Source organism: Lasioglossum baleicum, chromosome 9, assembly GCF_051020765.1.
Source record: "Lasioglossum baleicum chromosome 9, iyLasBale1, whole genome shotgun sequence".
NCBI lineage: Eukaryota > Metazoa > Arthropoda > Insecta > Hymenoptera > Halictidae > Lasioglossum > Lasioglossum baleicum.
The window spans coordinates 13,946,444-13,962,523 of NC_134937.1; the positions used below are offsets into that span (position 1 = coordinate 13,946,444).

The window sequence follows — 16,080 nt, forward strand, 5'->3', positions numbered from 1 at the left end:
ATCGTTCATGGACAATATTTATTTCACTTTGTCATCACCCTCCTTTCATTTCGTTTCTTATCAGGTGTATGATAAGCTTGATTGGCTTTGATTATGCAGATACAGGTATTTACAAATCATTTTAAACCAAATAGAACACATCAAAAAATTTAAAAAATGTTCAATAGATTGAAAGGCTTCACCCTTTCAGATGAGCCTAGTTGCTGAGCCTATCCAATTTTTCTCACAAAGTTACAACAATCTAAAGACACCCTAACCTGTTCCATACCCCGAATTCGACTCGAACCCTCCACAAAGCTCGTGGCATATAAAAATAAATAAGAAAATCCCCGATCACTATAGACGCAATAGAGCACGATAGCAGCTACTGTGGCGCATCAAACTTCATCGAAGGGCCGATCCGCGTCTCGAGGGTGTTTCATCGCGTCGCTATCAATAAGGTTTTCGGCTAGAAGAGCCCTGTGCGACGATACAGGGAGGGGTAGGCGTTCGAACAGAAGATGAAAACAGACTCGAGCAGGGAAGTTTCCTTTAGGAAACGCTGGTGAGACAAAGCTGGTGCTCGGAAGAGGCAGGATGAGGGTCAAAGAGAAGGAGGACCGAGCCGGGAATCCAATCGCAATAGAGTTAAGTGTTCGAGAGTAAAACCTAGCCGAGGCACGACCTCGATTACTCGCGGAGGATTTGTTACGGGCGCCTTCTCCGTGGAATCGTCCCGCTGCTCGTCCCACGGTTTCGATTCCCGTGAAAGCCAGCCGAAAGATCGCTTTGTCTCCTTCTCGTTGTGGACCCGGTTTTTCCAGCCGACGGTTTTCTTTCGGCCATCAAACGGAAAGGGGTATCCAATTGGCCCGGTCACGTTTGTCCGATTCCCGTCATCAGATTACGCCTCGTGGAACAGATTTTTTGGGACCATTTCGAGCAACATATTCTCACCTGCTTCCACAATATTCAATTGTTTCAGATTTAACGTAGGATGCACTGTTTGCAGAATTTTTATTAAATCGTTTAATTCGCTATAGCAACCACAAACAGAAGAAAGCTGACTGGAGGAAAATGAAGCTAAATGATCGAGCAACTAATTTCGCCAACACCACCTGGTATGCAGTTTTTGTCGAATGATAATGATCGAGGCACTCGATAAACGGTCGTTCGATTTTTTATTATTGCCTGACACAGTGTAATCTTGTTTGCATGCCGATAACAGGCTGTTTAAAGAAACAAGGCCGATGGGGATTAGATGAACGGAATGTATCAGTGGTTTTACCGTTTCCCACCGAATCTTTCAGATCGATCGAATTGACGTGATGTGGTATTACGTGATGTGATTACTCGTCGTATCAGGTACATTGATCTCGCGTTTAAATTTGCTACGATTGGTATTCCTGGTAACTATTATATCTATTACGGGAAACTGTATTTTTAGATGTACACAGGTGTAACACGTGATGACTATTCTTTTGCTGTTCATTCAACTGCTAGTTCATAGATAGTCCAATACGGACCGAGGTCCTTTTATACAAATGTTTACAGTTGTTTACAGTAGAACTGATAAAAACAAAAAGGAACAGAACAAAAAAAAGTCTTAACCTAAAATTTACATAAAAAGGGACAAGCGCGAAACTAAACAAATACAAGTACGATATTAACAGATAATCTTGCGTAATTTTCTTTTGAATTCCTGTAACGTGCCATTAAAAAAATCAATACTATTATACAGTATGTTTTAGCTTTCAATAATGAAATTTAAAGGATTTATTACTCCGTATGTGGATTTGGATTTCATTGTTTGAAATCCTGCTCTCGTTCTCAAAACACGTTCAGGTATGTAGAAATTGATTAGTAGATAATGTTTCCAGGTTGACTATGTTTAATATTTTAGAGTAATCATGATCAAAGATTGACATTAGATTGTTTGTCTTATATGCACAAAACCTTAGAAATTTATGATGCACTCTCACGAACATGATTTCATACTTAACACTTTTCGGGGACCATATAATTGAAGCATATTCTAATAGGGGACGGACAAGGGTAATATATAGCAACCTAAGTGTATGGATTGAATGAAAATCAGTGGAAAAACGAAGTATGGACCCGAGCATTCTTGAAGCTGAGTTGACATTGTTGACAATGTGATAAAAATGGTTGGAAGAGTCTAAGGTAGAGGAGAAGTGAATTCCTAAGTCCTTAACTTCTGTTATTCAGGAGAGAATACAGTCATTAAGACGGTAAGGATATATAAGAGGTACAGAACGACGGGAGGACCGCATAATATGGCATTTTTTAATATTGAGATCCATACCGTTCCCATTATTAAAAATAATATCCAGGACAAGTAAAAATATTTGCACAGTGCGCACGCTGTGCAACAATGTTCAAGCAAATAGGTACGATTCGTGCATCGAAGTCTCCGAACCAGCCTGAACTCGCTAGTATGAACAAGAACGTTAACCTAATGAAAACACCGTAGCGGGAATCCCAAGATTTCGGAACAGGATTCGAATCTCTAAGCAGAGAGAGAGAGAGAGAGAGAGGGTGAAATGAGGGAGGGAGTGAGAGAGAGTCAGAGGGAATTGCGAAACAGATTTTCCTAGTTGCTTCTTGTTTCCTCGTGAAAATCCTCGAGGCCGTTACGCCGGTAACGATGAGCCCTGTTACGAAGGGCTGTTACCACCACGTGCTACCATAATATCGAGCAAAAGTTTGCCTGGCCAGCGGGAGAAAATAATTTGATACGACTCGGCTTGTTGCGACTTGAACGCGCAGGTGGAACGACCAAGCAATTGCCGGCCCTTCGGAGAACAATTACGATGACGCGTCCGTAGTGGCTTACGGCAATTAAGCCCGAGCCCACATACTTCGGGCAATTCCGTTATTGTTCCTGAAATTGCCAAACAATTCGCTGTCTAGTGCGTGGACGAACTGGACGCTGTAAGAGATCTCCTACAATTGCAATTTCAGTTTGTTCACTCTGTTTTGTAGATTTGAATGATATTTTATTTTCGATTTTGTCGATTTTCATAGTTGATAAAACGAAATAACACAATTTTTATTGTTTCGCATTTTTAATATGCTTCACAATGTGAATTAACATAAAATTTTGTAATCTGGCGATATTGATTTCTCTTCAATTCGATAAGATAAATTGGCAAGATTTTAAGTAGCGATAGATTATGCAATTGATTGACAAGTGCCTGTCACCGCAACCGAAACGAAGGCCGCGATATCAAATGGTATCTCGCACGAATTTCCTCATAATGTATTCACTTGAAATTCTGGAAATAATACAAAAAGTGGTATAAGTCACATATTTCTTGTTTCGAGATATTTGAAGGAAAGAGGATCTTAACGCTAAATGAATTCCATGTAATGTTGAAATAACAAGCACTACCTAAGGGCTCATTTGAAATGTAATGATTGAAAGTTGAATTTGAATTTAAATTGGGTCGCTGTGAGTTGAATTTGAATTTGGATTATACATGTGCCGATAATTATGAAAGTAAAAAATAGTAAGCGCAGAGGGAAGACGTTTTTCGCGCAGTGTCCGACCGTCAAATATTTAACCGGAGAATTTCCCGAGTTTTAAAGTGAAGGAAGAACAGGGTGCCTGTTTGTTAGCGAGTGCTCAGGGGCGGGAAGAGTGTACGCGGCGGACCTGGAAGGTCGTAGGAGTGGATAAATCTTTTTGTTCGTCCGTCGCGTCGTCGGCGCGACTCGAGTGACGTAATATCATTTAGAATTTATATTACCGAGTTCATCCTGCCGCCGCCCTCCAGCCGCTTCCGTCGTTTTCCCTCATCCTCCGGGCTTGCATCCCTCTGTACCTTGCGAAAAGGAAGGGTGGAACAGCCGCGAAATTACGTTAAACCCTAGCGAGATAGGGCACTCCGGTACGAGGGACCTGAAAACCTGAAACTTCCGCTTGCTACTCCGAAGAAAAAGCAGAACACGGCCGTCTCTTCTCCGCAAACAATCGACGATCGACTGACGTAAATGTAAATGTAAGACCAGTTCAATTACCACCCACGCCGCCTGGAAACCGATAACATCGAATTTCTCTGATCTGATATTCGATAGATTGTATCGATCCGCAAAGTGATTTTTGTACCTGAATCGTCCTTGGACTTCCCCTGAGATTGTTTACGACATGTGTTTATGCAACGCAAACAATGTTTATCGAATGGTATGTTAATCTAATCAAGCACAGAAGAAATCCGTATATAAAGCGCACGCAGAGGTCCAGTTAGCATCAATCAGTCGAGTTCACAGACAGCAGCAATATGGTAAGTGAATTCATGGATCAATTCTCTAGGACTAGTTGGTTTTTTCATATTCTAGCATTTATTTTTTATTGCCGAAAAAGAACATCTTTATTGAGCATTATTAAAATTTATTTGTATACAAATAATTATGATTTTAGAACATATATTGAATATTCATTTGCTTGTGTGATATCGTGTTGGAATACATTACAGACTCAAACCAGCAACTGTAAACGCGCACGCTAGCAACCATAAACTCGCAAACTCTTCGATACAGCTAGAAGCAACCGCTTTGAACAGCTTTTACACTTATTCCATTAGGGTTAGGGATCACTTCCATCTTCGGTCGAATAATTTAATCGTCCTCGAAACTTTTCGCGTGTATCAAATATTCATCCCCCATCGCAAACACGGGTCAGACCCGCGAAATTGCATTCGAGTTTCACTTTCTCCCGAGTCAGTCTCAAGCTAAATGCCACTTATGGTTCCGTAAGTGACGTTAAAAAATAATCAGTACCTTTATCCAGTTCATAACTTCATGATAAAAAATCACATAGTGATCTATCTTAGCTGATTTTCAGTCTGTCCAAGTTTAGGCTTCCAGCTCGATTTAACCCAATTTCAATCGATCACTTAACTCTTGAGTCATTTAACCCTTTGCACTCGGAGCTATTTTAACTCTAACTATTTATTTTCAAATAAATAAACAAACGATGCTTTTGACTTGCAGATGAAATTCGTTTTGGCAGCCTTGGCCGTTCTGGCCGTGTCCACCCCCATAAATGCCTACAAGCTCCCTCGTACGGGCAGTGGGGCGTTGGCTGACACTCTTCAGGATTTCATGGACGTGATCCCGACGGACAAGATCGTCAGTCTGATCATCCGATACATCGCTGAAGACAGAGAGTTCGGTACACTGGTGTCCTACCTTAAAGACAAAGAATTCAAATCTCTGATCCACGACACTGAGGCTATTCCGGAAGTCGTGAGCCTGCTGAACTACATCCAGAAGGGTGGCCTTGACGTCTACTACCTGGTGAACAAGTTGAACAAATTCCTGGGTCTCCCCAGCCTGAAGGCTCCCAACACCTACCAGCTCTACAAGATCTCCGGAGGAATCCGTGGTTTCTTGGACGATGTCGAAGCCCTCATCCCAGTCAGCAAGCTCAAGGCCATCTACAAGCAGAAGATGGCCACCTCCCAGGTCTTCATTGACCTCATGGCGAGAATCAGGTCCCCTGACATGCAGAAGATCGCTAACGCTGTCGCTGCCAACCCCAACCTCAACGCTATCCTTAACAAGGCTGCGAAAGCAGGCATTGACAACAAGGCTGTCGTTGAGTTCCTGGAGAGATTCCTTGGCATCCACCTCCCCATTGATGTTTAAGAGATTTTTATGGAGTTTCCATTGAGAGATGTTCAATTTTTTAATGATTTTATACTGTTTTTAATTTCGTACAATAAAGATGCATATTTGTAATTTGATCTTTTGTTCATTGTCCCTGATGATATGTGCTGTGTGCGTCTTATTAGAGTTTGGTATATGATAGCCATTGTAAATCCAAAATAAATAAAAAAAATGCTTAAATATATCGAATTTCATATTCTAGGATTTTTTAAAAATTTTCGTAAGCAATAAATGCATAAAGATTTGCAATCTAATGGTGATGATTGAGAAGTTGTTGTATTATATTAGAGCGTGTTTTCCGTTTGCTTTGATACCGATCAAGAGTGGAGAGATTAGGGGAATTAAAGTCTAATAGCTGATAGCGACTGATATTGTTTATTGATCACAATGATAAATTATCTTTATGTCAGCAGACGTTCAAGATATTTTCTTCGAAATTCATCTTATGTTCTACTTCTTTCTAAATTAATGACACTTGGATCTTTGATTGTTCTACTCTTTTATTGTTTCTACACACACGTATCCTATATTATATATTTTCAACGTGTAATAATGTATGTGTATCGTTATAAAAAATATACTTCAATTTTTACTGACAAAGTGGAATATATTACTCTACAAAATTATATGTCGCGGACACCATAGCGCGATTCTACACCTCCGATTTAGTCGATAATGGCATAAGGAACTCCCCGCAAAATTGACCTTGAACAAGAAACAGAAGCTAAAAAACAAATTTTTTTTAAGATTAAAAATCTTAAATCTTAAAAGAACACTGATATAAAAATTTAAAAATCTTAATCCTTAATAGTACCTGTGATCCTTAGGGTAGGGTATAGATCAATCAGGGATCTTTAAATTTTGGTTTTTCTTGAAGCAATTGAAGCAATTGCTTAATGTTGTACTTATGAATTATCTCGTAACATAAACTATATATTTTACATGAAGGTGAAAAATGTAGTAGATATCGTATGATAATTAATAATTATCCAAGGTTAAGGAATCAGTAAATCCTAGGTTAAAAATTCACCATGTTTCTCCTATTGCAGCTCTGTGAACAAAATTTGCACAATGATTCACCTGGGCTCATTTACTTCTACATTCCTCTAGACTGAAGAAATGAAAATGGCATTATTTCCTAAAAAACTCAAACTTGATACATTATCGAAAATTTTCTGAAATTTACAAATTTCCATAATGAACACACATAATCTTGTTTTCTTCCAAAGACCGCGGATGTGAAAATTGAACTATCCTGTTTATAACAATCCCACAAAATTTTGCGTACGATTTTTTGTTGTTGTTGTAACGGTTGTCCACTGATAGTATTAAAAAATGTCTGACGAGAATAAGATGCAAAATTTAATTGCTTAAGAAATAGAAGGAGCTGCTGTAACACTGACACGAATTAATGTAATTGTTCTCCAAGCCAAAATAATTTCCAATCAGCAACAAATTCGCACTTTCATTAATTAGCGTAAGAACCAGAAATTTCCAGTAATATATTATTAGTAATTGGATGAGCAAACCGTCTGATCACTCTGAACGAGCACGACTAGTTAATTTATGAATCGTTAGTCTGTCGGATACAGTATCGCTATCGGAGACTTTTAACTTTATGCTAACACGAGAAGGAATTAAATATTCCATTTATCGTCTTGCATGCTGCGATGCATATCATTGCTGATTATCGCATTCCAGGTGGGTAATAAGAGATCTGTAAGAAGATATCGGGGATGATCAATGTTTCAGTGAAAAGTCGCGGTTGAAAACTATTTTACAGCTTCTCACTATACTATACATATACCTACGTCTCGTTTATTGAAAAGAAATGTCCGTAATTTATTTATAGTTCACTCCTGTCATCGTTTGTTGCACAGACACATAATCACATCCGCTATCAAGCGGGATGATCAATCATCAATTCAGTATAAAAATTGCAAATTCAATAGAACAGCAGTATGAATAGATTCAAATAAGCATCCGATTAAAAAGTGCAAATTCAAATCAACTGGAAGAGATTCGTACATTTTTTACCATTATCATCATTTGTTTTTTAAATAGGTACTTGAACACAGCTGCGTCTAATTATTAACCGATAATACCTGGAAAAGACGACTACCGATCAATCTGATCGTCTAACCAGGTGCACATTTCAAATCTTATCGTTTTCTGAACATGGAGAGGACACGTCAGGTGTCAGATATCATTCAGTATATAAAACACTGGCAACTAATTCAGAACATCATTAGTATCGCTAACTGGAGCAGACAAGGTAAGCCAACAGAAAATTTATTCATTTTTATTAATTTCTGAACTTTTCTTTTCATTTTCGAAATTTTGTTATTGAACACCGATGGCAACATTTTGTAATTTATTCTTGTCTCGCTGGAAAATGATTAATCTCTAAATTAGTAAAAGTCTTCATCAGTCACTACTCCACCACCATATTAAATCCAACTTCTGCTCAACAGATGAGAATCCAGCTAGCAGCCCTGACCGCTTTGCTGGCGCTCGCCTCGAGCAGCGCGTTGCCCGTCTTCGGGAAAGGTCCCCTCTACGATGACGTGATGTACTTCATGGACATGATCCCGATTCAGAAGATCGCAGCGATCAGCTTAAAGTACGCAGCTGAAGACCGCGAGTTCCAAGAACTGATGAGCTACATGAAGACGACCGAGTTCAAACAGATGGTGCAGGAACTCGAGGCCATCCCTGAGTACCACAACTTCGCCAACTACATGCAGAAGAACGGAGTCTATCTGGTCGACGTCACCAACAAAGTGAACAAACTGTTGGGTCTGCCAGCTTTCACACCAATGGACCTGTACAGGACGAACGGTCTGAAAGGTTTCTGGGAGGAAGTCAAGGACAAGGTGTCATACGACCAGTTCATCCACGGTTACGTCTACAAGATGAGAACCTCTGCAGCTTTCCGTGGATTCGTCGCCCACCTGAAGTCCGACAACCACCAAAGGTTCGTCAACGCGATGTACTCTAACCAGAAGTACCTGACGTTCCGCAACATGATCAACAGCAGAGGTATCGACATAGCCCTGATCGAGGACATCATCTACACCGTTCTTGGCATCGAGTTCCCCCAGCTGAAAAAATTCGAGGCCGCTACTTTCTCCAACCCTGAACTCGGCAAAGACCTCCTGGAATTCATCGACCTCCTGGACATGGAAAAAATCATGAGCATCGTGATCTCCTACATGGATGACGACCAGATCCAGAAAGCCTTCGAGTACATCTACAGCGAAGAGTTCCACGTCCTCGTTCGTCAAGTCGAAGCCATGAAGGAATACCAAGAGCTCGTTCTCTACCTTGAAGACGCTGGCCTCGATATGTTCGGATTCTTGCAAAGTGTCCACAAACTCCTCGGCATGGAGGACTACGTCCCACCTAAACCCCAATTATACTCCGCAACCACCTTCGTCAACAAGGGTGGTCTGAAGAGATTGGTCGATGATGTGATCGCTACTCTCCCCCGGGACAAACTCAAGGCTCTCTACTACCAGAAGATGGCTAACTCTCCCGCCTTCAAGAACTTCATGCAAAAGATCCGATCTGACGATTTCAAGCACATTGTGAACTTGATATACAGTTCGCCTGTTTTCCGCGAGATGAGGGCCAAAGTCATCGCCGCTGGTCTTGATCTTGAACCGGTTAAGGAGCTCATCAAGAAGATCATCGGCTACGATCTTCCTGACGTGCCAATGAACTTCGAGGCTGCTACTTTCTCCAACCCTGAACTCGGCAAGGACCTCCAGGAATTCATCAACCTCCTGGACATGGAAAAAATCATGAGCATCGTGATCGCCTACATGGAAGACGACGAGATTCAGAAAGCCTTCGAGTACATCTACAGCGAAGAGTTCCACGTCCTCGTTCGTCAAGTCGAAGCCATGAAGGAATACCAAGAGCTCGTTCTCTACCTTGAAGACGCTGGCCTCGATATGTTCGGATTCTTGCAGAGGGTCCACAAATTCTTCGGCATGGAGGACTACGTCCCACCTAAACCACAATTATACTCCGCAACCACCTTCGTCAACAAGGGTGGTCTGAAGAGATTGGTCGATGATGTGATCGCTACTCTCCCCCGGGACAAACTCAAGGCTCTCTACTACCAGAAGATGGCTAACTCTCCCGCCTTCAAGAACTTCATGCAAAAGATCCGATCTGACGATTTCAAGCACATTGTGAACTTGATATACAGTTCGCCTGTTTTCCGCGAAATGAGGGCCAAAGTCATCGCCGCTGGTCTTGATCTTGAACCGGTTAAGGAGCTCATCAAGAAGATCATCGGCTACGATCTTCCTGACGTGCCAATGAACTTCGAGGCTGCTACTTTCTCCAACCCTGAACTCGGCAAGGACCTCCAGGAATTCATCAACCTCCTGGACATAGAAAAAATCATGAACATCGTGATCGCCTACATGGATGACGACGAGATCCAGAAAGCCTTCGAGTACATCTACAGCGAAGAGTTCCATGTCCTCGTTCGTCAAGTCGAGGCCATGAAGGAATACCAACAGCTCGTTCTCTACCTTGAAGACGCTGGCCTCGATATGTTCGGATTCTTGCAGAGGGTCCACAAATTCTTCGGCATGGAGGACTACGTCCCACCTAAACCACAATTATACTCCGCAACCACCTTCGTCAACAAGGGTGGTCTGAAGAGATTGGTCGATGATGTGATCGCTACTCTCCCCCGGGACAAACTCAAGGCTCTCTACTACCAGAAGATGGCTAACTCTCCCGCCTTCAAGAACTTCATGCAAAAGATCCGATCTGACGATTTCAAGCACATTGTGAACTTGATATACAGTTCGCCTGTTTTCCGCGAAATGAGGGCCAAAGTCATCGCCGCTGGTCTTGATCTTGAACCGGTTAAGGAGCTCATCAAGAAGATCATCGGCTACGATCTTCCTGACGTGCCAATGAACTTCGAGGCTGCTACTTTCTCCAACCCTGAACTCGGCAAGGACCTCCAGGAATTCATCAACCTCCTGGACATAGAAAAAATCATGAACATCGTGATCGCCTACATGGATGACGACGAGATCCAGAAAGCCTTCGAGTACATCTACAGCGAAGAGTTCCATGTCCTCGTTCGTCAAGTCGAGGCCATGAAGGAATACCAACAGCTCGTTCTCTACCTTGAAGACGCTGGCCTCGATATGTTCGGATTCTTGCAGAGGGTCCACAAATTCTTCGGCATGGAGGACTACGTCCCACCTAAACCACAATTATACTCCGCAACCACCTTCGTCAACAAGGGTGGTCTGAAGAGATTGGTCGATGATGTGATCGCTACTCTCCCCCGGGACAAACTCAAGGCTCTCTACTACCAGAAGATGGCTAACTCTCCCGCCTTCAAGAACTTCATGCAAAAGATCCGATCTGACGATTTCAAGCACATTGTGAACTTGATATACAGTTCGCCAGTTTTCCGCGAGATGAGGGCCAAAGTCATCGCCGCTGGTCTTGATCTTGAACCGGTTAAGGAGCTCATCAAGAAGATCATCGGCTACGATCTTCCTGACGTGCCAATGAACTTCGAGGCTGCTACTTTCTCCAACCCTGAACTCGGCAAGGACCTCCAGGAATTCATCAACCTCCTGGACATAGAAAAAATCATGAACATCGTGATCGCCTACATGGATGACGACGAGATCCAGAAAGCCTTCGAGTACATCTACAGCGAAGAGTTCCATGTCCTCGTTCGTCAAGTCGAGGCCATGAAGGAATACCAACAGCTCGTTCTCTACCTTGAAGACGCTGGTCTCGATATGTTCGGATTCTTGCAGAGGGTCCACAAACTCTTCGGCATGGAGGACTACGTCCCACCTAAACCCCAATTATACTCCGCAACCACCTTCGTCAACAAGGGTGGTCTGAAGAGATTAGTCGATGATGTGATCGCTACTCTCCCCCGGGACAAACTCAAGGCTCTCTACTACCAGAAGATGGCTAACTCCCCTGCCTTCAAGAACTTCATGCAAAAGATCCGATCTGACGATTTCAAGCACATTGTGAACTTGATATACAGTTCGCCAGTTTTCCGCGAGATGAGGGCCAAAGTCATCGCCGCTGGTCTTGATCTTGAACCGGTTAAGGAGCTCATCAAGAAGATCATCGGCTACGATCTTCCTGACGTGCCAATGAACTTCGAGGCTGCTACTTTCTCCAACCCTGAACTCGGCAAGGACCTCCAGGAATTCATCAACCTCCTGGACATAGAAAAAATCATGAACATCGTGATCGCCTACATGGATGACGACGAGATCCAGAAAGCCTTCGAGTACATCTACAGCGAAGAGTTCCATGTCCTCGTTCGTCAAGTCGAGGCCATGAAGGAATACCAACAGCTCGTTCTCTACCTTGAAGACGCTGGTCTCGATATGTTCGGATTCTTGCAGAGGGTCCACAAACTCTTCGGCATGGAGGACTACGTCCCACCTAAACCCCAATTATACTCCGCAACCACCTTCGTCAACAAGGGTGGTCTGAAGAGATTAGTCGATGATGTGATCGCTACTCTCCCCCGGGACAAACTCAAGGCTCTCTACTACCAGAAGATGGCTAACTCCCCTGCCTTCAAGAACTTCATGCAAAAGATCCGATCTGACGATTTCAAGCACATTGTGAACTTGATATACAGTTCGCCAGTTTTCCGCGAGATGAGGGCCAAAGTCATCGCCGCTGGTCTTGATCTTGAACCGGTTAAGGAGCTCATCAAGAAGATCATCGGCTACGATCTTCCTGACGTGCCAATGAACTTCGAGGCTGCTACTTTCTCCAACCCTGAACTCGGCAAGGACCTCCAGGAATTCATCAACCTCCTGGACATAGAAAAAATCATGAACATCGTGATCGCCTACATGGATGACGACGAGATCCAGAAAGCCTTCGAGTACATCTACAGCGAAGAGTTCCATGTCCTCGTTCGTCAAGTCGAGGCCATGAAGGAATACCAACAGCTCGTTCTCTACCTTGAAGACGCTGGTCTCGATATGTTCGGATTCTTGCAGAGGGTCCACAAACTCTTCGGCATGGAGGACTACGTCCCACCTAAACCCCAATTATACTCCGCAACCACCTTCGTCAACAAGGGTGGTCTGAAGAGATTAGTCGATGATGTGATCGCTACTCTCCCCCGGGACAAACTCAAGGCTCTCTACTACCAGAAGATGGCTAACTCTCCCGCCTTCAAGAACTTCATGCAAAAGATTCGATCTGACGATTTCAAGCACATTGTGAACTTGATATACAGTTCGCCTGTTTTCCTCGAGATGAGGGCCAAAGTCATCGCCGCTGGTCTTGATCTTGAACCGGTTAAGGAGCTCATCAAGAAAATCATCGGCTACGATCTTCCTGACGTGCCAATGTACTAAGGTTCCTGCTGCGAGGCTAATACACGATTTGGATAATGATACTGCTCTTTACTACTGTGAAATTATTTGTGTAAATTATGTACAGTTTTTAATAAATTTGAAAGATTCAAAATATTCTGCTGTGTTCTCGCGTTTGGTGTACTTGTCATTAGATGTATTGGGTTGTGACATAAGTTCATAGAGGTTTTATTTTCGCTGTTGTTCTGAATCAATTTACCTAATTTTTTAAAAATTGTGTACAGCATTCTGAATTGCTTTTTCCGCTTTACAAGCGTGTTGCAATCGTTATCTTGAATAACGTAGTCTTGAGTAACATAACTTAACCTAAAATGGAATTTCAGGTCGGCAAAAATCACCATTTTCGACATCTATTGTTTCTCGCTTTTCATCAAGGCCAGAACGCTACCGAAGCAGCTAGAAATATCTGCGATGTGTATGGAGTGGGCGTCATAGGAGAATCTACTGCAGAGAAATGGCTTGCCAATTTTAAAAATGGCAATTTCTGTGTCTGGAAGACACACTACGCTCCGGTCGATCTGCCATGTGCGACGAGGACCGCCTTAAGACTTAAGACACTTTTGAAGGAAGATGGCCGTCAAACGGGCAGGGAGCTGGCCAAGAAGATGGGCAGTACAGCTATGACAATTTCTCGCCACCTTCAAACAATGGGATTTGCTCAAAAACTTGGAGCATGGTTGAATTCAAAATATTCAATAAAAAGGATTAATAAAAAAACCCTACGAACTTATGTTACAACCCAATAGTTTAAGTTTAATTATAATGGTAGTCGTTAACAAAAGTATTAAGTTTAAAGATTAAAATTTTTTATCGGTGTTTGAGTTCGAGAAAATAATCCCTATTCCTGAAAATGAAAAAGCAAAGTGAGCACGAATAAAAAGAATTGTTTCTATTTCATGAACGTTAAAATAAGAAAAGATCGCCGCTTAATCGAACAATCGGCTCTATGGAAACGCGAAAAAATTCGATTATCAATCAAAGACCGTTTGATAAAGTCCATCCGGAAATCGCACCCCACCTTCACCGTTCAAATCAAACGGAATATGGTGCACCGTCGATTCCCGGCCATAGTGATCAATTCCGTGCGCCATTGGGGACCGGCACGGCACGGCGCTTCGTTAACGCGTCGAAAGTTTCGTCGATCAAACGAGAAAGCAAAGGGGCGCCGCGTGCGTCGAATGGCCGGCGGTGCTCGCGGCCATTCAATAAATAAAAGAGGACGGGGCTCGAACACGTGGCGCTAACTTTTAAAAGGAAATCGAGGGGCTGTCTTAACCGGCGCGTCTTCCTTCTGGGGGTGGAAGAGGAACGAGGAACAATGGGGGTAAAACGAGCCGATGCTGTCGGTCTCTAATTAAAATTGTTACAATTTAATAAGCCTCGGAACTCACTGTCGCTCCTTCGTAATGGAAACTCGTAAAAATCTCTCTATCGTTTTGCACATCGAGACTCGTATGCAACAATTTTCACTAAGTATATTTTTAATGCCAATAAGAATCGAAATGCTCTGTATTATATCTAACAATTTGTACCACGCACATTTTCGAATATACGTAAATAATCATTTGAAAGACCCGTATTATTTTGCATATTGAGGCTTACGCTATATTGGAAGTTACCGATGCAATATTGACATATTGCATGTATCGTACAAAATCGATCGTTTGAATCGAGCGCGAGAAGCAAGCAAGGAACTGTAGGAAGGGGAAAGGGTCGGCGCCGTCTTTAATTAAAATTGTTGCAATTTAATAAGCCTCGTAGCTCGGTGCCGTAATGGAAAGTCATGAGAAGCAGGCCGAGATCCAGTAACACCGATAAATGGAAGGCGAATGATCGAGTGAAACGGGAAATCCCGCTGAGAAATGTCTTACACGAAGCAAGAAAAATCGGACGCGACCGTGTCGGGGGTTGGGTGCTCGACTCGACGAAGGCTGAGGGTACGGAAGAACCGAGGAAGCTAGATAACAGGAAAAAGAAAGGCCGAAGCGCAACAGAAAACAAAAAGAGCTATCTTCGCAGTCTTTCAAACTTTCCGACCTCCGCTCGACTGGCCGCGCAACTCCGCTGCGCGAGTTAATCGAGTCTGTGGAGATAGTTTATGAAGTCGATGGATAATTACGGTCGCTGACCAGCGAATTAGGGCCAGTTGATTTTTCGGAACTGGTTCCGATCTTTCGAAGTACCCGGAGAAGCAGCTGTGATAGCTGAATATGAATTATCGATAATCTCCAGAAAAATGTATCGATGCATTATCGATACGTTTCAATGATATATCGATAATTTTTTAAACGATACATCGATAAATTATCGATAATTTTTTTAACGATATATCGATAAGTTTGAATGACATATCGATACTATATCGATCATTCCTTGAATGATATATCGATAAGTTTGAACGATATATTGATAAAGTATCGATAATTCCTTGATCGATATATCGATAAATCGTGAATAATTTCTTAATCGATACACCAATATATATCGATTTTGTACAATGTATATGATAAACTGTCGATATTTTCTTGAACTATATAGAATATAGATGAATCATCTATATTACCAATACGGACATTGATCGTTCACGATACAATTCTCGAACCTCGAAAATAATTTTGATTTGAATTGATATTCGAAATTGACTGTATGTAGATACATATTGTGATTTCTGCGTATCATGAACAGGGGCGGTTCGTCGCATTATTCGTTAAGTAAAATTCCTAAAATCCACAATCAGCGATGATAAAGTGATTCGTGATGATCAAGACCGATGTCGCCACTCAGGTGTCCATCACACCGCTCTCAACTCGCAAACGCGTGTAGCTGATAATAACTTGACGGCGATGGCAACGTCCGCCGTTAATTCGCAGTCCGTCAATTAAAATTTTATCTTCACGCGACAACAGCGTTCAAACGACAACGGAAATTTCAATTAAAATTTTATCTGTAGGCGAACAAAGCCTTGCGCAACGGTGACCGAAATTTCCAT

General features: G+C 42.3%; 2 protein-coding genes across 2 annotated transcripts; both read left to right on the top strand.

Moving 5' to 3' along the window:
• The first annotated feature begins 4,978 nt into the window (after positions 1-4,978).
• LOC143212167 (protein G12-like) lies at positions 4,979-5,957 on the top strand. Its single transcript, XM_076430622.1, has one exon. It carries the CDS (start codon positions 4,996-4,998, stop codon positions 5,650-5,652), a length of 657 nt encoding a protein of 218 aa, XP_076286737.1. The 5' UTR covers positions 4,979-4,995; the 3' UTR covers positions 5,653-5,957.
• Positions 5,958-8,154: 2,197 nt separating this feature from the next.
• LOC143212165 (uncharacterized) lies at positions 8,155-13,212 on the top strand. Its single transcript, XM_076430621.1, has one exon. It carries the CDS (start codon positions 8,244-8,246, stop codon positions 13,071-13,073), a length of 4,830 nt encoding a protein of 1,609 aa, XP_076286736.1. The 5' UTR covers positions 8,155-8,243; the 3' UTR covers positions 13,074-13,212.
• Positions 13,213-16,080: the final 2,868 nt, after the last annotated feature.

Bases quoted from the DNA above. Each gene is read 5' to 3' on its own strand.
- LOC143212167 (XM_076430622.1), top strand. From the start codon at position 4,996: ATGAAATTCGTTTTGGCAGCCTTGGCCGTTCTGGCCGTGTCCACCCCC.
- LOC143212165 (XM_076430621.1), top strand. From the start codon at position 8,244: ATGTACTTCATGGACATGATCCCGATTCAGAAGATCGCAGCGATCAGC.